The sequence below is a fragment of the Nothobranchius furzeri genome, chromosome 14 (assembly GCF_043380555.1).
Source record: "Nothobranchius furzeri strain GRZ-AD chromosome 14, NfurGRZ-RIMD1, whole genome shotgun sequence".
Taxonomy (NCBI): Eukaryota; Metazoa; Chordata; class Actinopteri; order Cyprinodontiformes; family Nothobranchiidae; genus Nothobranchius; species Nothobranchius furzeri.
Genome location: NC_091754.1, coordinates 25,687,314 through 25,711,804, shown reverse-complemented (window position 1 = coordinate 25,711,804; position 24,491 = coordinate 25,687,314). Strand labels below are relative to the sequence as shown.

General features: G+C 42.0%; 1 protein-coding gene and 1 long non-coding RNA gene across 3 annotated transcripts in view; both read right to left on the bottom strand.

Moving 5' to 3' along the window:
• The window catches only part of LOC107389817 (dynein axonemal intermediate chain 1), a 33,338-nt gene extending 8,947 nt beyond the window's left edge, over window positions 1-24,391 (bottom strand). The window contains exons 1-16 of one of the 2 annotated variants that reach the window (XM_054746824.2): window positions 24,100-24,391; window positions 23,671-23,751; window positions 23,343-23,457; window positions 23,019-23,074; window positions 22,737-22,856; window positions 22,551-22,607; window positions 22,390-22,440; window positions 20,602-20,686; window positions 20,376-20,493; window positions 14,659-14,702; window positions 14,300-14,553; window positions 14,095-14,184; window positions 13,823-13,901; window positions 13,659-13,738; window positions 13,292-13,440; window positions 4,206-4,305 (exon numbers count right to left, since the gene is read on the bottom strand). In XM_054746824.2, the coding sequence (XP_054602799.1) occupies window positions 4,206-4,305; window positions 13,292-13,440; window positions 13,659-13,738; window positions 13,823-13,901; window positions 14,095-14,184; window positions 14,300-14,553; window positions 14,659-14,702; window positions 20,376-20,493; window positions 20,602-20,686; window positions 22,390-22,440; window positions 22,551-22,607; window positions 22,737-22,856; window positions 23,019-23,074; window positions 23,343-23,457; window positions 23,671-23,751; window positions 24,100-24,162 (1,542 nt within the window). In that variant the 5' untranslated portion in view covers window positions 24,163-24,391. Of the gene's footprint in view, window positions 1-4,205; window positions 4,306-13,291; window positions 13,441-13,658; window positions 13,739-13,822; window positions 13,902-14,094; window positions 14,185-14,299; window positions 14,554-14,658; window positions 14,703-20,375; window positions 20,494-20,601; window positions 20,687-22,389; window positions 22,441-22,550; window positions 22,608-22,736; window positions 22,857-23,018; window positions 23,080-23,342; window positions 23,458-23,670; window positions 23,752-24,099 lie in introns of both variants that reach the window. The other variant, XM_054746825.2, reaches the window with a different exon arrangement.
• Window positions 16,285-17,015, bottom strand: LOC139062632 (uncharacterized). The gene is made up of 2 exons (XR_011516198.1): window positions 16,846-17,015; window positions 16,285-16,508 (listed from the first exon to the last, which is right to left on the bottom strand). It is a non-coding gene; the product is annotated as an uncharacterized lncRNA (long non-coding RNA).
• Window positions 24,392-24,491: the final 100 nt, after the last annotated feature.

Here is a 24,491-nt window from a genome sequence, read left to right as displayed (position 1 = left end):
TTCTGCGACGCGCTCCATTATCAGCTCGCTGTGCACCGTACGTACACGCTGACAGTGAGCTGCGCTGAGCGGTGTCCAGCTCAGATGTCCAGAAGGAACTCTTTTCTTGGGTGATTTAGCTACATCTGCGATGTGCATAACGAATAAAATGTCAGTTCGTCTGCATGCGTCGGGGTAATTCTTTCTATTCCTTCTCCGTCAAAATAAACGGCCAAATACGGGAACTGTCCGGTCAACACAAGCCCTGCTTTTGACTGTTCTATTTTCTTGTGAAAATTGTTGCAAAGAGATATAATTTAACTTGATTAACACCAGAGCCACGCACACTGCGCCGTTGTCTCCGTCACTGTAAATGAGGGAAAAACAAATTGATCGGATCCTTTTCTGACCTTCCCCACCTACTAAGTTTAATTACAACAATCAAACGTGACAGAGCATGGATTTGTATTCTGAACAGTCTAAACATGTTTTAAAAAGAAACGTATGACAAAAGTGGCACCTGCTCAGTAAAACCACCAACAGGGTGAAAAATATCAAAATATTGTAGGCAGAGACGGGCTACAACTTCTGGATCCACTTTATATAAATCGTTTTATTGATTATCTTCTTATGAAAGATAACTTTGACGTACACGAGCGACCGGTACTGGCTGCTGTCACCTGTTGTGAGCAGCTCTCTGCTGTCTGAGGGTAGGCCCCGCCCACAACGCCGCGGCTGCTGTGGCTCCCAGTGTTTTCTTTACTGTGGGAAACGGGTAATAATGGCTCTTTGATGGGAACAGGTTGTCGACCCCTGGTTTAGCGTGACGTCTGATATATATATTTATATATATCTGGCTATATGTATATATATATATATATATATATATATATATATATATATATATATATATATACATATATAGCCACGCCCTGATGTGGGGCTGGGGGGTGCGTCAACATGGTCGGGACATAGAAGGGGGTGCGCGGCTAGATAAGTTTGGGAACCACTGCTGTAGAATGAGCCCTGGCATTTTTACTGTGATTGCCTGTTTTTCTGTAAAATCACAGAAAAAGAGAGCTGCTCGGGTCGAGCAGGCTGCTTCATGCGCGTTCATGCTCAGGCATAGCCCGTAGCATTTGCTATCAGTAGCTTTAGCAGCAGAGAGTGAGGTAGTGCCAACTCAGCGACTTTGTCGCTGTTCCTCACGCCTAGTGATGAACCTAGCTATATTTCTGAGGACCCTTAGCTACTTTCTTCTAAATATTTCCTGCAAATTAGCAAAAAAATAGCCATTTTCGCTCCGAACCGTTCTTTGAATGTTGTTTCAGCTGTCATCTAGGATATAAAAGTTACGGATACAAAAGACGTACTGGCTATTTAGCTCACCTAGTAAGACGTCGGACTCTCGTGCAGAATATCCAGGTTCGATTCTTGATGTGAACGTAATTTATGTAGTTTATTTTTTACATTAATGGTATATTTTTTACAGTAAGATGCCCAATTTTTTATTTGAGACTCGCCGAACGGCATTGAATTCACAGATAAAAAGATGTGGGTTCAACTTTCATTTTGGAACAATTTTTCAAGCAAGGGAAGGGAATGGTCTGAGCATGCAGGAGGACTGACCCATCATAAACCTTTGTCAGCTGTGCTGAAGAGAAAGGTACAGAACCAAATTATTTAATTAATTAGTTGCGCGTTCTCCTGTCCACTGTCCTCCGGGCCACACACACACACACACGCGGGACTGTCTCAGCTGTATTTTCGTTAAGGAGTGTACACGTACAGCATGCGCGCCTCGTGCACGAGCCTACTATTGAAGTTGCCGTTACGCTTTTGGCCTGAGGGGGCAATCGCGAGCATAAAAATTCAAAACTCCATAAAGTCCCTTTAAATAGAAATACAAGCAACACAAAATGCATTGAATAAAGACATTAACTCATTCACTGCCATTGACGACTAAATTCGTCATTTTAGATCCAACCGTTCACTGCCAATGACGACTAAAGTCGTCATTTGCATTTTTTACTGTTTGGGCATCGGAACGAGCCCCCGCACCGAGAGAACAAACATCTCAGCTCTGAAGCCGATTTTCATCTGCATACGTCACATGATCAGGAAGCAGAAAATCCATGTGTTAGGAGATCGTTTTTGGACCGTTCCTGTAAAAAAAATTGAAGTGCGAACCGGAAAAGCGTCAGCCGATCACAATTCGACAACGGACTATGAAAGAACGGATAACGCTCGAGTCAAAACACGCGGATTCTTCCTGATGTAAGAGCAAGCCCCCATAAAACTGGTATGAAATTGAAGCCAACAATGAAGTGACAACAATTGCAGTTCCACCCTCATCCGCTGGGGGCTGGTGTAGGAAGCGAGCAAATCCTCATTGACTCCCATGTTAAAAATACCAATTTCACAGCAGAAATAAACATGTTTACAGCCTGGTTGCAAAACATGTTTTAGGTTTAATAGATCTAGTTTACACTCATGACAACTCTGAGGGGGGTGAAATTTTTTCTCACTCTTCTGTTTAAGTGTATTAAAAGCCTAAAATTCTGTATAATTAATGAACATCAGACCCACGTGACCGCAGAGCTAGCTCCGGGGAAAGGCCTCAGCCTGAGCCTCGGCCTCGCCTTCAAACTGTTCCGTGATTTTCAGTCTCTCAACTTAGACCAGTAGTTGTAGCGTTTGTGCGTTCTTTTTGGATATTATTTGTACAATTGTTGGACAAATTGGGGGGGGGGGGGGGGGGGGCTGATGCTTATCTCCAGCGGTCAATGGGCAATCGGGCGGGGTACACCCTGGACAGAGTCAGTCCATCACAGGGCAACACAGAGACACACAGGACAATCATGCGCACACACACACACACACACCTAAGGACAATTTAGACAGACCAATTAACCTAACAGTCATGTTTTTGGACTGTGGGAGGAAGCCGGAGTACCCGGAGAGAACCCACGCATGCACAGGGAGAACATGAAAACTCCATGCAGAAAGATCCCAGTCTGGGAAGCGAACCCAGAACTTTCTTGCTGCAAGGCAACAGCTCTAACCACTGCGCAACTGCGCAGCCACAGCGCTGTTGTCCTGGCAGGGAATTGCTTTGCAACACTCCCAAGGAGATGGGGAAGCCCGAGAGCAAAACGTCTCTCCCGTGGGGAGCTGACGCAAAAGAAAAAACTGGGCTTAAACATGAAAATAACGTCTACCCCACCTCCTGTATTAGCTGTCGATAGAGAAATAGAAGAGGAAATGCTCGAATTAGAAAAGCCAGTCAGATCTACATCACAATGAAACTTAGCATTCATGAGCCCTTTTCAGATTGGCATTCTGGAATATGTGTGGACAATTCAGTCCGGTTTTTAACCAAAACTGTGTTTTCTGACACACCACTTTTGTACCTGAACTTGTCCTTTTGGCTGCCTTCACACAGCAGGGAAAAGTTCCAGATGTCTGAGGGGGAGGGGGAAGGGGTGGGAAGGCTGTACCCGGATTTGCGTAAACATAGTGTGGCGGGCATACATGCGTCATTTACCCAAACAAAGCTATTCAGTCAAACATGGCTGACGAAGAAATAGAATTCCTCTCACTGATCAGACTTATGTTAAGCATAATTCTGCGCACACGAAGACGCATAAGAGACCTGGATGATGAAGCTCAATGATTAAAGGAATCACAGAAGTGGTGTGAAGCGCTCCATCGCGCGTCTAGGAGACTGTACCGTAGGAGGAGAGCTGCCATGGTTCGTTGCATGCTACAGGAGCGAGCTACAGTATCTAGGTGCGCACAGCGTCCCCCGGACCCCTCCTCCTCCCTGTCCGGAACTCGACCTCACCAGTCTAAAGCAGCCACCCTGTCCGTGACAAGTCCGGTCCTGTTACTAGGGGCATTGTCCGGTTTACTTACGGAGAAGTTTATCCGGATGTTTATATTCAGACACAAAGGTCTTAAGGACAGTGTCCCGAACATTTCCAATTTTCATGGCCTGTCTGAAGGGGGGTTTGGACTCATGAACTTTCATTAACTGTGTAAAGGGTCATTTTAGCACATACTGGCTCATGAAAATAATTTAAAAATATAAAAAAGTTGCAAAGTATCCCTTTAAAGCAAGCATAATCTCCAAAAGAAACATTTTAAGAAACAAACAAAAAAGACCCAAACAAATTAAAGCTACAATTCTGAACTGAAATGACAAAGTACTGAGAGACTCTTACTATCCCATCTACTGTGACAGCAGCAAAGACAGTGGAGGAGTATGGAGCCCAGGCAACATCTCCAACTTGTGACCTCAGATCAAAGGTGAACACTGGATCTCTGCAGACACAAAAACATGACAGAGAAAGATGACATCTCCTCTTATGATTGACTTTACTTAAAGACATTAAACCCTAACATCGCATTGTCTCGGTCAGTGCGCTCCAGGGTGGCTGTGGCTACATCGTAGCTCATCACCACCAGCGTGTGAATGTGTGTGTGAATAGGTGGATAACTGGGTGTTGTGAAGCACCTTGGGGGGTTGTAGAACCCTAAGAAGGCACTATACAAATAAAGGCTATAAAAATGTTACAAGTCATGATCTTGGCGCCATCATACTTTACTCAAAAGTAGGGTTGTCACAGTAACCGGTGTAGCGGTAAACCCCGGTAAAAAAGTTGACAATAATAATAACAGTCTTGTTTTAAAAAATATATATCTCAGTGGATTACCGTGGCTGCGGTGTAGGCGTGGTGACCCTTACCAGCCACCGTATCATCTGCTGAAGTTGCCGGCGGCACATGCGCACTTTGTTGTTTACAACCAAAACTTTCTTGAAGCTAAAGCTGAAATAATGGCCAAAGGAGGAGACGGCAGCACTCAGGACATTTATTATCCCTCAAAGAAGACAAAGTGGGAAGTAGGGCTGGGGGTAAACGATTATTTTTAAAACGATTATTCTGACGATTATTTTATCGAATAGTCGACTATTCTAATGACTATTTAGAAAATTAATCTAATGATTATTTTTCTATTGCACAATTAACAAAAACCAGAAAATCTCAAATAAATTCCTCAAAAAATTGATAAATTCTTACTGTAAGAGAATAAACACTATGGGCCTTTCATTTTGTATAACACTGCTTTTATTGTGTTGCGGTTGGTTATGTTCTGGTGACGTGTAGAACTTGGGAGTGCAGGCTGCTGCCTGAGAGGTGGTCGGAGAGACGGAGTGTCTCCATGCTGCTTTGTTTTGGTCACTTATGTGCGGGAGGGGAGTGGTGTTACGACTCTTCCTGGGGAGTTTGGCTCGTGTGCAAAAAGGAGGGGACAATAACATGGGATTTAAAAGTTAAAATAATGATCAGGTTTATTTACAACAACAAAAATCATAAATCTTTCCATCCACAGGTTGGGAATAATAAAACTAATTCTGCCTGTGGGGAATTAAAACAAAGTACAAATAAGTAGGGATCCAAACTCTAAACTGGGTGGTTAAACCAAACTCAAGGTGATATTTTAAACTAAACCGAAAACCCACAACACTCTAAATGTAATAAAAGGGAGATCTGCACCACAAAAAAGATGAACTCTAAACCAAAACGTAACAGCTTATCCCAACGCAAGAAGCTGTTAGTGAAGATGCTAACAGTAGCTTTACCAACGTTAAGTTCAAGTTACCAAGTTTAAATAAACCAAAAACACCCAGCAGCAAACAGACCAGCACGGAGGAGAGACTGCTACCACCAAAACAGCTCTCCTAATGTCCGAAAGAAGCTCCTTTATGAAGGGAGAAACGCTCTTGGTGATTTTCTACATCTGCGGTGGAGACGAAGTAGCGCATCTGACCCCGGAAGTTGTTGTCCGTTGCCGGGAGACAAAGGCGGACAAAACAGGAAAATAATCTAGCAGTGGACGGACATTGTTCCGGGTCTTCGGTATTTGGCGGAGATGTTAGTGAAGGCGGAGAAGAGGGCGAACTAGAGGAAAAACAGGCAGATTCCACCTCTATTTACAAACTCCTGGGGATGCAACAAGTGGGCGCGGTGCGTCGACTTCCAGATCTGACGTCAACAAATTTTTAGAATCGAGCCGTCGACGTCGTCGAGGCTTCGCTACAGCCCTAGTGGGAAGTACAGGCATTTTTGGATATTTGAAGAATGCAGAGGGACAGTTGATAGAAGACGGCTATCCTGTTTGCAGCACGTGCAGAAAAAGTGTCTGTGAAAGGCAGCAACGCTTCAAATCTCATGACCATCACCCACAACTCTACAGTCAACGCAAGGCAAGTTAACGTTAGCGTTTTAGCTAAAGTGCGTGATCCGAGGATTTGGGTTGAGGGAGAATGCAACGAGTCGCTATATAAAGCAGCCGCAGCGCCGCTACCTGCATATAAACCGTGTAACGGACACCCCCATGTTGAAATGACGCTATGCATTATGGGGCTCCCAGGGGCAGATAAGAGTTGGTCTCTCTCCGAGAATAATTATGAATTTAACAATGATTGTTAATTGTCATTGTTAATGATAATTTAACAATTACTGCCTGATGACATTTTCCAAAATCTGCAAAGCTCACTGGAAGGACACAAACCGAGGACAATATTTTCCTGATATAGGGTTTATTACTCAAGTAAGGGTAAAAAAAAGTATCTGAGTAGAAGGCTGCTTGAGTACTGAGTATCATCTGATCTAATATTTTTAAAATGATGACATCAAACAGACAATAAATAAGAAGTTATGGGTAAATATTGGTATTTTAAAGACTAAAGGGGAAAATGTAAACAAATAAACAATATAATTACAAAATAACAAATTTTAGGCAAAATTTAGACACAAACTGAGGACAATATTTTCCTGATATACAGAGTTTATTTAGTTGTCTGAAAATGTAACACGTAAAAAAAAAAATACCGCGATAATACCGAAAACCGTGATAATTTTGGTCACAATAACCGTGAGGTTAAATTTTCACACCGTGACAACCCTAGTAGAGAATTGGCACTAGGGTAGGGCTGTCGCGGTTGAGGAATTCCTCCTGCGGTGATTCAGGGTGGCTTAATATTGCGGTGTGCGATATTATTGCAGCACTTCTTTTTTTTATTGCAGTACTATCTAAACATAAGGTTTACACATTTAAAAAAGGTTAAAATTGCCGTGCCTTCTTTAATAACACTTTACTGAATGCAGATCAAAGGGCAGTAACAACACAGATCGCAGTAACGTTTGTTTCTCCGACAGTCGGAGTCCGACTGAACTTAAAGACAACAAAATTCAGGAGGTTAAACTTTTAAATGCAAATTTGGCTGCAGCATCTAACAAATAAGAAACAAGTCCCCATGTTGTTTAGTTGTTTAAAATCAAGCATAAAAAAATTACATGTACCGGGCGCGCGCGCGCCGGGTGGCGGGCGCACTATAATTTCACTTTCACACACACGAATGACGGTGATTTATAGCTCGGTCACGTCCTTGTTACTTACAAGCAAAACCAGCATGTTAACCATATACGGTTTGAGACAGGATCTGAGAGGGGTGGCAACATTTCCAGCAACACTGAAAACCCTCTCGGATGGTGCGCTCGTTGCACTAACGCACACGTACTTGTGTGCGACTCTGGCGAGCAAAGGGAATCTCTCCCGGTTGCATTCCTCCTGCAGGTAGCGAGTGAGCTCCAGCTCGGCTCAAACTCTCTTCGGGACGGTTGCAGAAGCAGTGCTTGTCCGGGACTTCAGCAGGTCTCCGAGCGTTTATTATTATTTTTTTGCCGCTGGTGGCAGCTCTGTCTCGGCCAAGGACTCTGGCTGCGCAGCAGCTGACGTACTGAAAACCAAAGTGCTCCCAAAGGAGCGAAGTGACGTTTCGTTTTGATACCAGTGCAGCCATCCTTCTCAACATGCATCATTGAGTTGAACCAAGTTCAGTAATCGCGGTGGCCCATGATGCAGCGCGGTGGGCTTCTTCATATTGCGATATTTCATTTTTGCGGTTACCGCGACAGCCCTACACTAGGGTTAAAGTTTCACAATAATCAATACATTTTTATGCATTTAATCTACTGATTTATGTATATAATTTCTCAAGACAGCTTGAAGTAAGTTAACTTGTAAATATTTTACAGGAGAAAAAATATCGAGATATATATCATATATCAGAATTCAGCTAAAAGATAATGAGATATAAGTTTTGGTCCCAGCCCTAGGCTAAACATGTTGGAAATTGATTATACTGTACAATCAAACTCATGAGTGAGCCACCGTAGCTGCAATACTTTCTCTGAACTGCATGGCGCTAAAGAGTTGCATTTTTTCATCATGATCTCAATGGATTTCACACATGGGGCCTGCAAGGATGTGACCTCAATGGACACAACTGTTTGTTTAGGAAAATACTAAAAATGTCTGAATAGATTGAAATCTGGAGAATTTGAAGGAAAATACAACATTTTTTTATTTTAATGTGCGACTAAGTTCAGAGCTTCTGTTTGTTAAGAATCAATATTTTCAAAAATGCAAAACCTGATCTGCTACTGTAATGAAAAATCAATGCTTTATTCCACCTGTCAGGGGTTGTATTATTAAGTCAGACTGGTGAAGAAATTAGACAATCATAAAATGGTTATTGTAGAAGTCTTTAATTGATGAAATGAAGACCACGGAGCCACTCGTTAATTTTCACAAGACTTCCTTTATTCTTCTTCCCGCCTCAGCACCCATTCCTTTTTTCTCTCACTCTCAGTCACCCGGCGCCCCCTAGAGGCTCCATCCTGAACACCTCTACACCTCCCCCTTTTAGCTTGAAAAACTCTTTACTTGTAAGATAACCTTGTACTCAACATAATAATAATAATAATAATAATACATTTTATTTCAAAGCGCCTTTCAGGACACCCAAGGTCACTTTACACATAACAGTATCATTCTAACAGAAACCTGACTTATAGTCCAGTGTTTACAACCAAGCATTTTGAACTCTTTTGTTTAACAATATAATCTAACATAAACACCTTTGTTTTAGAAACATCACCCTTTTGTTTTTAAATGTAGGGGTCAACTAAAATGAAAATATTCACAAGTCCAGTCTCTCTGGTGGGCGGGAAACCCTTCCCGACCTGGTCACAGTGGTACCCGGGAGTCTCTGTGTCAGGTCTGACACCGGCTCCTCAGAGCAGGGCAGCTCTGTCTCAGGGAGTACAGTCAGTTGAGCCCTGTTTCTTCTAAAACTCCCTCGCTCGGTTTCCACTACATAAGACCTTGGGTTTGAGGCCGGACACTGGACCGTAGCTGTGGACTGTGATGTTCTAATCCACACTCTTTGGCCCGGAATCAGAACTGGTAAGTCTTTGGCCTTATGCCTCCTATCGAACGAATTCTTCTGCCTCTCCTTCAACTCTTTATCCTTTTTCCTGAAGGCTCCAAGGTTCGGCCAGGCTGGATTCAACGCTTGTGCTGTGGTGGGAACTGTGGACCTTATCCGCCTCCCCATCAGCAGTTGCGCTGGACTCAGTCCATGAGCTAACGGTGTAGCTCAGTAGGCTAAGAGAGCCCTCTGAGGGTCTGGACTTTTACTGAGCAGCTGTTTGACCGTCCTGACGGCCCTCTCTGCTTCCCCGTTGCTCTGAGGGTAACGAGGGCTACTGGTCACATGCCGGAAACCATAGTCCTGGGCAAACAGACTAAAGTCCGAGGAAGCAAACTGCGGGCCATTGTCCGTCACCAGGCATTCCGGCACACCGAATCTTGCAAAGTTCACCTTCAGCCGCTCCACCGTTGTAGCTGTTGTGAGGAATGGGAGGTTGGCTACTTCGATGTATCGGGAGAAGTAGTCCACGACCACAATATAATGACTGTTTTTCCACTGAAAGATATCAGCCGCTACTTTTTGCCAAGGGCGTGGTGGTAGAGGTGTAGTCATCAGTGGCTCTGTCTTTGTTTGTGAAAACTGGCAGCAGATTTCACACCTTTCCACCATGTCTTTGATCTGTCGTGTTATCCCCGGCCACCACAGGGATTCTTGTGCACGTGCCACACATTTAGTCACCCCCTGATGCCCTTCATGCAACCTGTCCAACATTTCTGTCTGCATGCATGCTGGAATCAAAATCCTCTTGCCTTTGAGAAGCAGGCCCTCCGCCAGATGAATATCAGTCCTTTCGGGCCAAAATGGAAGAAGGTGCTCTGGGACGTTCCTCCTGTTGGAGGGCCAGCCCTTTTCCATAAATGTTTTCAGCTGTTTACAAACGCTGTCGGAGCTTTGAACGTCCATGATGTGAGCCAATTTACTTTTTGTGGCAGGAAGTTGTTGTAGGATGTGGTCAACATACATACAACATTCCTGCTGCAAGCTGCTATTGGCTTCTCTGTCCTCCAGTCCTTGAGGAGCTCTGGAGAGAGCATCTGCTGTGACAAGCTGTTTGCCAGGGACATGAATAATTTTGTAGTTGAACCTCAGCAGTCTGAGCCTGAATCTTAGGATTCTTGGTGGTAGGTCGTCTAAGGCCCGAGAACCTAACAGGGAGACCAGAGGTTTGTGGTCGGTTCTCACTGTGAACTCCAAACCTAGCAGGTATGAGCTGAGTCGTTCACAGGCCCACGTTACAGCAAGAGCCTCTTTTTCAATCTGGGCATATTGTACCTCTGTGGGTGTCAGGCTCCGTGATATATACATAACAGGTCTCCACCTGTCGTCCGCCTGCCGCTGTAAAAGAACCGCTCCGAGTCCATATGAGGACGCGTCTGCTGACACCATTGTTTCCTTTGTGGGACTATACTGTGCCAGCACTGGGGGAGAACTCAGTTCCTTTTTTATCTTTTCAAATGCTGTCCTCTGTTGAGCGTCCCACGTCCATGTGCTGTCACTTTTTAGCAGGTCTCGCAGAGGTTTCGTGAGGGCTGGTAGGCTGGATGAAAACTTGCCGACATAATTCACCATCCCCAGGAAACGGCGGACCTCTTCCACATTTCGTGGTTCGGGCATGTTTTCAATGGCGCTTATTTTATCCGGATCTGCCTCGATTCCTGTTGCACTTATGTTGTGTCCTAGAAACTTCACTCTCTCCACCGAAAACTCACATTTTTCGTTGAGAGTTAGGCCAGCCTTCTCACATCTTTTAAGCACCTGCTGTAGCCGTTCGTCGTGTTCCGCTTTGTCTTTGCCGAACACTAGAATATCATCCGCGTGGCACAACGCTCCTTTTTGTCCTGCGATGATCTGCGAGATCCTCAACTGAAAATGTTCTGGTGCAGACGATATGCCAAAAGGGAGTCGCTGGAAGCAATATCGGCCAAAAGGGGTAATAAAAGTTGTTAATGGCTGGGAATCTTTGTGTAGAGGCACCTGCCAAAACCCAGATGTTGCATCTAATTTAGAAAACACTTTTGCCCCTTCCAGCTGAGCCAGCGTATCATCCACTGCAGGTAGAATGTGACGTTCCCTGCACACATTTTCATTCAGTCGAGTGAGGTCCACACAAATGCGGGGTTTTTTGTTTGGCTTGGGAACCACCACCATCCCGGCGCACCATGCGGTAGGCTCCTCGATTCTCCTTATAACCCCCATTGCTTCCATCCTCTCTAGCTCTTGTTTTACTTGTTCTTTCATAGGTAAAGGGACCCTGCGTGGGGCTGAGAGAGCATAGGGGACCGCTCCTTCTTTCAGTTTTATTTTATATGCCCCTTCCAGCTTCCCAAGGCCTGTAAACACTTTTGGGAACATAGTTTTGTACTGATGGCATTTTTCTTGCTTCTCCTGCTGGACTGAAGCTACCTGCTTTATCAGGTTCAGCTTTATTATGGCAGGGAGTCCCATTAAAGGCATCACTAGGTTTGACACCACATACACATCCTGTCTTGTTTCTGTTTTTTCGGATTTTATGTGTGCTCTCATGACCCCCAGGACTTTTAAAGGGCAGTTATCAGGACCTTTAATCTTTTTAGAAGGTGCTAGCAAGCTGCCATCCCGCACTTTGGAATACATAGAAGCTGGAACCGCTGTGACTGAAGCTCCTGTATCCAGTTTGAACGTCACATTTTCTCCATTAAAACTGAGTTTTTTCAGCCATTCATCCTCAGTCTCATCAGTATTAACAGACCCCATAAAAGCTATGTCCTCTTCTGGGTCGCTCTCCACTAATGTTTCCACTCTCTGTGATGATCTGCAAACTGCAGCAAAGTGTCCCTTTTTTTTACATTTCCGACACTCCGCCTCCTTGGCTGGGCACAGTTTCCAAGGGTGTTGCGGGCCCTTGCCGCATCTCTTACATTTTTCTTCATAATGACTCTTATCTGAGGCTTTTGGAATGGACATGAACTGCTCTGGCCTGCGTGGAGGTGTCTGTCTGTAGTATGGTCTCCCTCTATTGGTGTTTATGGCATCCACATTAGCCCCTTTACTTTCGGTGTGGCCCCCTCGCAGCAGCTGCTGTTGTTTTTTTATTTCCTCTTGCTGCCTGACCTGGGTTATGGTTTTAGCCAGCGTCAGGTCTGGGTCTAACTGCAGTCTCTCAGAGAGCCTGGAATCCCTTATTCCAACCATGATGCGGTCTCTTATCATTTCCTCCATTAAAGCTCCAAACTTACAGTGTTCTGCTAATTTATGCACATCCGTGATAAAATTTTCTGCAGACTCGCCCTGCTGCTGCTGTCTACTGTTAAACTTGGCCCGTTCATAGATAACATTGTGCTTACCGATGAAATGTTCCCCAAAGGCTCTTGTCACGTCTGCATAAACTGCCTTTTGTTGGTCAGAGAGCGGAAATGTGCCGAGGATGTCGTCGCTCCTGTCCCCCATCACGTACAGCAGGGATTTGACTTGATAATCCTCCGCTTTTCCATCGAGTCCGGACGCCCGCCGAAACCTCTCAAACCGTCTTATCCATTGCGGCCAGGAGCTGGGCTCCTCAAAGTTGAAATTACCCGGAGGTGCGATGGAGAATATCTGAGCCGTCATCTTCCTACACCCTCGTTCTGCAACTAAGCTTGCTCTGCCAAATCACAATAGGTCCTTCTTTTCTTCTGACACCATGTAGAAGTCTTTAATTGATGAAATGAAGACCACGGAGCCACTCGTTAATTTTCACAAGACTTCCTTTATTCTTCTTCCCGCCTCAGCACCCATTCCTTTTTTCTCTCACTCTCAGTCACCCGGCGCCCCCTAGAGGCTCCATCCTGAACACCTCTACAGTTATCTTTCTTTTTAAGGTGATAAACAGCAACTAAATTGAAACATCTGTAATGTTACTAATTGTTGTAAATGCAGCCCCACAATGTTTTTGTCCCTCAGCTCTACACGCATTTTATATTTCATTCAATCAGTTTGTGGGACACTTACTTGATGGTATCATCCCAGACCTTGACAGTCCTGTCAAAACTGCAAGAGATGAAAACCCTTGGATGGAAGTGGTTCCACTTCACGGTGCAGACTTCCGAGCTGTGGGAATCGTAGGTCATCAAGAACTTGTCTGAGTGACACTCGGAGCACTAGAGAATAAAAGGACATTCTTGATGAAAATGTTAAATAAACAAAGGCTTTAATGTGTGTTTTTCATAGCTGATGCATAAAAGATCGACCAAAATACATAATGCTAAAGAAAGATGTAAATGTTTTAATCATCTAATAATATAAAGGGAGGTTAAGTACAGGAAAAACAAAATGTGTCCCATAGCTCAATCAGCACAGCAAAACTCATTTTACATACCTTGTGTATTTTTCCTTGCACTGTGCCAACTAGGTACACATGATCAATCTGTTTATGGAAGTCAAGTGATGTCCCACCAGCTGTAGATGAGAAGTACAGCTTATAAACACTGAAATCAAATGCTGAAGTGCTGAATTTTGAATGAAGACATTTGTGAGCCATACGCAGGTTCTGCAGTTGTTCTTCATCAGAGGGATCATCTGTCAGTGATAGCCTGAGCATCTCTGTGCAGAAGAGCTCGTGCTACAATTGTGCAAACACACAGACACAAAAATAAATAGTTTATACAAATGGTAAAAGCAAATCAACAACAAAAAACTATGACAAGTGTGAAGAAACAAAAACATAATTATATTCAGAGCATATTTAATAAAGAAAAGCAATTAATTAGCCATGCAAAGTCATAACATTTACGAACATGGCTGATGTGGCTAACCTTGATCTGTGTCCAAGACAACACTCGGAAATCAGCATCCACAGAAACAAATCTGTGGTTATTGTCTGTTTCATTATTCTGCCAGCACACCTGGGTTAATTAAAAAAAATTATCAAAGTTCATTCCCACTCGAAACGTGGTGGTTTGAGAGATCTTGTGAAAATGTGAATCTGTCCATGCCTGCTCCCCCACCCCCCGCTGTTACCTGAAAGACAGGATTTGTGAACGAGCTAGGCTCTGGGACAGTTCCCTTGCAAACAGGCTTCAAGCCCTTCTTCCCCATACTGTAAATGGCCACACAGCCATCATAGAAGCCCACAGCCAGCAGACTGGGATGTTGTGGGTGGATGTCAAGGCACTTGACGCCAGATGTTGTGGGGAAGATGTGCTCAGGTAAAAAGGAGTTCTTCAGTGAGTACAAGATAATCAGGCCTCCTTCTTGTTTACTAATGTAATCCACTTGAAATGAATGACAATGAAGAGATTATCAATGAATTAAAAAAAACAAATACGATAAAAATAAACATTGATTAAATTTACCAATCAGCTATTTTTAGTACTTACCTGACCCCAATCCAACAGCAAACAGTTGGGGATACTTGCTACTCCTGTAAAGAACAGATTACTCATACACATGCTCCTCTTTCCAAGACAACAAATACATTTAACCCTCAGGCTGCATTAGGGACATTTTAGTCCATTTGGGCAGTTTTTTGTTTTTCTTTTTGACGCCATTTCACCACCGTTTGTGCATATGGTACAAGATTTTGTCGCTAAATCTCTCTCTGAACAAATTTTGAAATTCAATTTGGAATTTTTAAAATAGACTAACCCCCAAATTCGACTACCTCTGCTCCGCTCCACCCCCGCCTTCAGCAGCCGCTCGCTTCCGAACTCAATTTTTACTGGTACCCACTCTACAACGGCTCCGCTCCGGTGCGGAGACCTGAGGTGCTCAAACAAGCATGCGCAGGATTTTCGAGATCTTGCGATACAGTCCGAGCAATAAACGCGGAAGTTAGATCCAAACACCCGTTGTGTGGGAGAAGCATCGAAATGAACTGTTTAATCTGCCCATCATTTGTGTTGAGAGATCAGCAGGGTTTGGATCAACAAAGTGTGACTACTTTGATAGTGGAAACTGTGTTTATGGCTTATTTTTGTGCATTTAAAGAGCGGGTCAATTGAGCCTCGGAGTCCTTCTCTACCCACGTATCAATTTTAAAAAATGCAACATTAGTAGGCGTTGCCTGGAGGACCGAGAGGGCGGAGCCGCGGCAGTGACGAAGACGACGGCTAACTAGACGATGCTAGCTCCCTTCACTCTATGCAGTTATTAGAAGTGGAGGATGTTTCTCCCCCTCCTTACCCAGACACTCGAGAAGAAAGGGACCAAGTCTATTTGGAGGAGACAAGCGGACCTGAGCCTTATTGTTGTGAGCTTGTGAGTTGCCTGTAACTCCCAGAACCGACCCAACAGAACCACCTCTGAACGTAAGTAGCCGTTAGCCATAGCATTGGATTAGCTGCAGGGTTTGTCTCCACGGCCCTGGAGAGCTAGTATTCAGCATGTTTTAGAGGTTTATCTGCTTCAGCACACCTGGTTTTAATCAGCAACAAATAGCTGAGCTGCTTAACAGCTAATCTAACCTGTTAAAGCAGGAAAATCCACTGAAACGTGCTGGATAGCAGCTCTCCGGTAGCTCTGGGCTCAAGTTACAGTTTGCTGCATAAAGTTATGAAAATACCCCATGAGAAAATTATTCTGTAATGTGTTCAGCTCACTAAAACTGCCCTGATTTATTTATTTACTGATAACAGCTGCTCTCTTGGTTCTAGGTCCTCTGGTGTCTGCAGCTGGTCTCTGGTGTCTGCAGGTGGTCTCCTCTGCTGGTGCCATCAGGATCAGGAGCTTCCAGAAGAATGTGCCTTTCAATGACTCTTTCCTCCTTATTTGTTATACTAATTAAATAAATCTCAATTTATATATTTCCTGTTTTTGTTCATGTCCATAAATACTTAAACATGCTTGAAATTAAAACGAGCTTTTAACAGTGAGGTGCTAGTTTAATTCATCACAATAGAGCTAGTTAAACATGCATTGTGATAATTCAATTAATGTAATTTATAAATATCCATTAAAATATCAAAACTGGAATCTATATGAGATATTTGGCAGCACAAAAAAACTTGTCAAACACAATATTTATTATAATAATTGTAGGCAGACAGGAGACAGAGCTGATGGAGGTTCTCAGTCATCGAAGGATGGCTGAAGGCTTTCCAGGAACAGGAGATGTGGTGTTGTCTCTTCTCTCTCTATTCTGCCAGATGAGCTGATAGGTTACAGGTGTGTGAGGACATCCTCATGCTGTCATAACCAGATGACAGGAGTTATCAGGTGATCAGCCAGGCTAATGAGATGCAGAAAGAAAACAAATTCAGGACAGTGTACAATATGTGGTGTTGCTCACCTTATGTGCTGTTATAGAGTTATTAACGTGTGCCTGCCTCATGGTGTAGAGTCCATATTTTGCTGAGTGTCCTGCAATAATGCAGGTTATTAGTTAATTTACTTTTGATAGCAAAAACAAAATATTTAATGTAAAAGTTGTTTTCCAGGTGAATCAGCTCACACGTCACCACCAAGTGTCACGGGGGCAGAATCAGTAGCCTCCGTCATGATGTAATCACATACTTATTTAATTGTTAATATCTTAAAAATTCTGAAATGTTTTAATTTTTTTTTACCTTGAACAGTTCACTGAGCTTGCACCGTCACTGAGGTGGAAGCTGGAATCAACAGCAGACACCTCACACCTTGGTCTTTTCAGGGGGTGTGGCCGCTGCTCTGGGACCTTCTGGAAGATGAATTTTCATCATGGTCCCCGTGGGTCACCAGACACACTGCGGCTGTGAACTCCATTCTGGCTGGCTATGTAAAAACAAAGAAGCAGCACATTTATAAATGTTTAAAAGAGCATAAAATCACGTGTAACAATAATCTGTAAAACAAATTAAAACTAGAAGGTAATAATAAAATGTTTACATAGAAGATTATTAAAAATAATTCACCTTTGCTATGCCGGTAAAGCTTCACATCAGCCTGGACAAGTGCATTCTTGCAGCTAAATCAGTCTGACAGCCAGTGTCTTGGGTAGATTTAGCCTGAAAAAAAATAGAAGCACATTGTTGTTGAGAGTTTATAAAGTCAGATAATATACAAAAGAAACTGTCCCATATAGGCGCTTTATAACATTCCTAGTGTGTGATCATTATAACGTAAAAGTCAGTCACACATGATGTGGAGAGCCTGAAATGCGACCTCCTGAACAGAATTCCTTACAGAACCTGTTCACAAGCTGGATTTCACGCTGTAATGCTGTCTGTCAAGTGCTGCGTCAGTTAGAGCCACTGTTGCAGAATTGCCGACTGACTAGCTAAAGGAAGTGAACCACGTCTCTCAAACTTTGCATTTAGGTAGGGAATTGTCTTTAGAAGATGTTAAAACGTTTATTTAGCTTACTCACCTCAGACTGGAGCCCACCGTGGTGGGGGAGCAGAGTCGGTGGGCTGCATCTAAATCGCGGAAGAGCCACGGTGGGCAGCCTCCCTCTTCAAACGGAGACGTGCAGAATCGCGGGTAAAATGCCCACAGAGTCACCGCAAGCATACTACACTACACCTACTCACCAATACTAAGACGATATGGAGCACTAAACCCGAAATACTTTCCCAATTACACTAACAGCCAAACACTAACTAAACTACAATATCAAACAGCCAAATCTAACATTAAATAAGTATTTATAACACTAAAAGATATGCTAAGACTAGGATATGCTAATGCTATATGCTAATGCTGAACTACCGCTGACCTCCTACACTCACTTGCAAATCCAACTCCCACTCGCCACAGGGCGTGGCAGAGACGCTCATTGCTTTTATAACTTTGGCACGGAGCTGCTACGCAGTACTCTACTGGTTTACGTAGTACTTTACTCTTTAGCCATTGGCTAAAATTTATTCAAAATGACTCAAATTCTATGTTTTCAGCTGAAAGTGGCGCATTACTGTGGTTTTTAGACAGAATTTTTAATTTTTAAAGAAAATGCACCAAAATGCTAAAATAAAGAATGCACACATTTAAAACACTATTAGACACTCATTTATACAGTTTATCAGCAAAAAAAGTTAATTTAGACGTTACTTGCTCTTTAAAGTTCAACCGCCATTGATAGTTGTTAAAAGATGTTAAACCTGTGCATATGAAACAAAAAACACGTTTTGTTTATCGATTTATTGTGAAATAACGGAAGTTGTGCTTGCTCCCTTTCCTTTTGGGCGGTTGTGATTTCTGTCCATTGACTGCGGAGGTGCTCCGGCAAAAATAGGATCGATTCTATTTTTGCCAGATGCCGGAATAGAGGGCGGCGCATTGCGCCGCACTGCCGCAGCACGGCCGCAGTAGTGGAATTGCTCTGATTGACTACAACGGGACCGATTTTGCTCCGGAGTTCGTGCCGGAGCGGAGCGGAGGTAGTGGAATTTGGGGGTAAAGCTTGGTTTATGCTTGACGCATTCACTTTACGCGCGGTGATGCGGCTCGCGGATGAAACGCGCTTCACAACTCGCAGAGTTTATGGTTCGTGCGGCTCGTCTCTGCGGTGAGCCAATATTCTCCCAAACTGAACGGGGCAGCATGGAGCTCTACGGCATGCATCCAACACTACACCATAGTAGAAGTAGAAATTACTGTTTACAACATGGCATTTCAGCATTTTTAACAGCGTCCTCGTCTTTTCCAACAGTGCGAGCTATTTCTCTCCAAGAATTATTAACAACATGTTGATCACGGTGATCTCTGAGAGCTGAATCATACAAATGTCTGTATTTATGAACTTCTGCCATACTAGTTCTTGCCAGTCCGCCAAGTTTTTCCGCGTCCGTCCGTCCGCGTGGTTAGAAATTTTCCTAGGTGCGAGTTGCGGAAATTTTGGGCCGTGCGGACACGCGGTGGAGGGGCGTGGTTGTTAAAATGACGCAATTTCGCCGCGCGGACCTCGCGGACGCGTCAAGCATAAACCAACCTTAAGGGGACACTATGAAAAAAAAACACTATACACTTGAGACTTTAGAGGACAAAAACGTCCGCTTGTAAAAGTGGCCATAAGAAATGTACACATTAATATTTTGTTTGCTTTTTTTTCATAGATCTGTTGAACATCTTCAGCCCTGGGTTCAATAAAAACAGCAGAAGATCTAAAGAAATGTGTAAACTTTCTCGCCTGAGCATCATATGGAGAAATGACTGAATATGGGGGTGAACAGTAAAAATCATAAATTTGACTACTTTTGTCCAAAATGAAACCATAACATCACAGAAAGCATGATTATTTGATGCAGATGATACAGGATCAAAAACTGGTTTGCATTGACGTCAATGGGACGTTGTTGTCCATAACAGACACAAGAGGATGGTAAATTTTAAATCTGGTGCTATACAAAAACTAAAAAAGCATAAAATGTGCCAGACTCTTGGCATATCCAAGGCTGATTAAAAAAATGATTTGAGTCACTCAAAATATGTTTTATGTAAAATATCTCCTCTTTTGTCTGCTTTTTTCATGAAAAAATGAGCATCACATAATCAAACAGGCATATAAAGGGTTAAAATTTAGATACATATTCAATATTTGATTTTTTTGATCAGAACTGAAGTTGATCACAAGATTTAGATCCAAGAAGCAGAAAAAATATTAATCTGGACCATTTTTAAAGCAGTTTTAAAAATGGAAGTTTTTGTCCTCTAATGACTCGAGTGTATAGTACATTTTAAATCTGTTGCCATGTAAAAACTATAAATGCAAAAAATTCAAAATTTTAGATATTTCATAACATAATCAAGACTAATTTGTAGTAAACACCCCAGGCAAAAAAATGTCTTTTTTTAGAAAATAACTCAGTTTTTGTGATTTTTTCATAAATTACATCAATGACTTTGAGTATTCAAACGGGCATTTCAAGGGTTAAAAGCCTCAAAATGATTGAATTTTTTTTATGTTTGAGCAGGGCAAGTTGTTCAACAGATCTATGGAAAAAAAAAAGCAAAAAAAAATTAATGTATACGTTTTTATGGCCACTTTTACAAGCGGTTGTTTTTGTACTCTAATGACTCTTTAGGATGAAATTTAAAGTGAAGCCTGAGGGTTAAAAACAACAGAGACACTTAACCTCCATTCAGACGACATTAATGCAAAGTCGATGATGAGTCAACCTACCAGCAGAGGGCAGTAACAGAAAATCTTCTGGCTTTTTTATGCTGAAACTTCCACAGAGGCAGAAGGACGCCCTCCTGGCCCCTGAACCTATCAGCCTCATCCTCAAAGCATGCAAAATCTGAAAAAGCAGGAGAGGAGAGCAATTAGAAGAGAAGAAAGGACAACAAATTGTATTCATCCATTACAAAAAAAACTTATTGAGACAGATTTTAAATAGAAAAACAACCTTGTACTATATCAGCAACTGCATTTTGGTGGACCATTTTTTCCAGTATCTTGACTGTATTGGCTACTGCGGCAGGATAACAACTCTGTAACAGAAATGAAAACTTATGGATGTTGCCATCCCAAAAACATTCAATTATCATGTTCTGTGTCCCTGTGGTCCCCAGCCCCCTTCCAGGTTTCCCTCATGCTCCCCCTAGTCACTTCACGTCTTATTTAGTTTACCCATCTACAGTATTGTTAAGATCCCATGTATTAGATCTCCTCTTCTTTTGGTTCTGGTCTCTTTAAGTTCCTACGTTAAAACCCGAGTGTTTCCAGTTTCAGGTTTATCAGTTCACTTATCTTTAGTTTTCTGTATGTTTAGATTATCTAGTTCGTATCTCCCTTTAGTGTATTGTGTTCCTTCCCCATTTAGGTATTATCATCCCCTGCCTTCCAGTGTATTTAGTTCTGTAACTCTTTTAGGTCATTAGTTTATCTTTAGTTCTCCTGTGTCTTATTTCTACAGTGTTTAGGTTTATTTACGTAACTTTAACAGGTTTTGGGTTTGGTTTTCTCCCCTGCCCTGTTGCTTCTCCTCTCAGTTTCCCTTAATCATCCAGCCCCTGTGTATATAGCCCTGTTTTGTCTCTCAGTAACCCTTTTTACAAGACACACCATGCCGGCAAATCTGTGTTATATTACCGCAATGGTATGTCTTATAAACGTGTCATGCCGGCATGGAGTTGCGTGCATTTTGCGGCATTCGTTCCACCTCACTTGGTAGTAATATTGCGGTAATGGTCTGTCGTATGCGCCCTGGCGCAACAAAGGCAGATGTCATGATGACGTGGGGAGTTATTGAAAATGAAAGTAAACACAGGCAATAAGGTTTGCTTTTTGAACAAAATCAGCTGAGATGGCAAACTGGAGCGCCTCAGCGCTCCATGAGCCTCTCTGTTAGAGCTGAACCTCAGATCACCAGACTGCACAGGGACTGATGGGGCAGACACCTTTAGGAGCTGCTTGTTAAAAAAAACGTAACAATAACAGCTTCAATCGCAATAAAAAGCAAGTTATGTCCAAGATAAACGGAAGTCTGCGGCAGTGCAGAGACCGCCCCCAAACCCCCTTTATGCCGCCATCATCTAATCTTTTATAAAATTGTCACGATTGCACCACATTACCACCAAGGTCTGATCTTATAAACAACCGTTAGGATCTCTGATGCCACCACGGCATTGCGGCAAACTGACGGCATTGTTTTGTAAAAAGGGCAAGTGTTTGTTGGTCCATTGTCTCATGTCAGTGTGACTTCCGCTTGTGCTCCCCAGTCCTTTGCTAGTTTTGTTTCTAGGCTCTAGGTTTTTGGGCTCTTCCTTAATAAAGGAATATTACCTTTAATATCACCGACTCCTGCCTGTGTCATCCTGAGTTCCTGCATTTTGGGTCCAAACCTCCAACCCACTTTGTGACATCAATAAGCATGGCTATATTTAAAATGTCATTTGGCACAATGAACATAAACAGGTGAAAATGATAGAAAAGCATTGTAATTCTGTTAGCCTTAAAATTGAAAAATATTAGAATTTGTCAACAATTAGAATCAGTTTGCTCAAGAGACTAAACTCTGTCAATAGGGGTTACAGGTGTGTGCGTGCAAATGAATGTGACCTGTAGTGTAAAACACAATATGTGCTCTAATAATTTAGGTTAATTTACATTAAAAGGAATAAGCTAATACTGAAAGCGTGTTCGGTCAAGTAAGCAAAATTAGCAAGCAACAAATTTGGCTTTTTCTCACTACCTGTTTTATGCTTTCTTCATGCCTATGTTGGTAGGCATCATAGATATCCCACTGTCAAGACATTAGGGTAATTGAAGTCAACATGGCAACAAAGATTCACAAATGCATGGGATGAAGAAACACACCAGGGATACCAAATATCACAACATAAATCAGAGAACCTGATTAGCAGTAGCAGAGAAAGTCCTGCAAGGATGTTCAGGGCTGCAACCTATTTCCTGCAGAAAGGAAAACACACCTCCTTTTAAAACAGACATGTACATTTTCTTTATAAACTTCTATAAAAACACTATTTTCATTTAGATTAAAAAAAGAACCATTATGGAAAACATACTACTCATTCCTACCCTCTTAGAAAAGTTTAGAGTCTGAGTAGCTCTATCAACGAAGTGGGCTTCATTTTTACATTTTATTTTGTTCGTGTCAGCTTTGGAGGCCACACTGCCTTCCACTCTGTCCTTGTCAGCCTGAAACAAATCAGTAAAGGGAGTACTCTTGATCTAATGTTAGGTTATCACATGTCTATGTGTTTGATAGATTGTTGGAACACAAACTTTTAATATAAAAAACATTAGGCTACATCATAACATTTGCCAACTACAGAACAGTGGAATAATTTCTTAATTTACCTGGACTTTCAAGTCATCCTTATGGGATTCTACTCCCGCACTGGTTGCTGCATTTTCTGTACTTGTCAAAACACATAATTATAACGTGATGTAATAAAGCCAAAATGTTTCATATGCAATCTATATATTTTATTTTGTTCCATTGTGGTACCTAGTGACTGCAAATATACACACCAGAAAGAAAATTAGCAATAAAAGCTACAAAATCCTAGTTTTAAGTCATATTTTCCACATTTTCCACCTTTTAAGAGTAATAATGTGTATTTAAAAATTGGTAAAAAATAAAAAATAAAAAACTGCCTCACAATTCAGCAGCCACATCACCTTTAAAGAAACCCTGCTTTATCATCTGTCTTCGATGCTCTTCAGACTCAGTGTTGCTTTCCATCTCAAATAGAACAACTGTGTGACTCAAACTGACTTTCTCATATGCACCTTTCTAAGAGATGAATTAAAAAAAACTTTAATAAAGATGCCAAAAGTATAATATAATTTCAATTAAGTGGTATAAACTAAAAACACACTGAGATTGTTGCAAACAAATACAGTGACATAATATTACTATTACAAAACAATGATAGAGAAAATGTCTATTTTTGATCGTGAATTTACAATGCTGAAGTTGAATCTGAGGTTCTTTTAACTTTCTCACCTTAAAATTGAATCGGACAATATTTTGTGGTGCATGGGGGTTGTCTGTAGTCAGGACCTTTGTTATTTCTTCTTTTAGCTCCTAGAAAGATGTCAAGTTTAGAAGCAAATATATATATATATATATTGACAGCTTTTTAATAAAATATGAGAAAGGGTTAAAGATGTGAATTTACAACCAAGAGACAAAATTGACACATATATGCTAAAATGTCTGATTTAAATCTGTGAAATAACAATAGTGTAAAATGAATAAATATAAACGTTTCCATAAAATTTACAATTTCAAATCACCAAAACTGCTTTATGAAACAACTATAGTGGAAAAAAAATAAATGTATTTCCAAATGTTTATTTCTTGTGCCTATTTGAGATCTTGTCTTGCCCAGGAGCTATGAACACAACACCAAAAGTTTCACCCTTCACTTACATCCTCGGTGAGTGTCAGTTGATGCTGGGGCTTCCGTTTTTTCAATATGGCATACCTGTCCATCTCTCTTTCCTAATAATCCAAGTATAAAAAAGTGCATGGCTGTTTAGAGAACTATACAATGTTGTTATGCAAGTATTATCCAATCTGATTGTTAATTTATTTTTTTATCTTTTTCTGTTAGAAGATTTGGTTGACTACACCAGGTAACTTTTGACATTAAACCTCTGCGTGAAAAGGAATAATACCATCAAATAAATGAATTCTGTATACTTCTGAGCTAGCAACTAGCCAAAAAGAGACGCCTTACTTAGCGTTTTTGTCCTGCTCGGACCTAAAGGAAAACCAAACGTTTTAATAACAAAATACTTAGCTTGTCAAGTTAGCGTTGT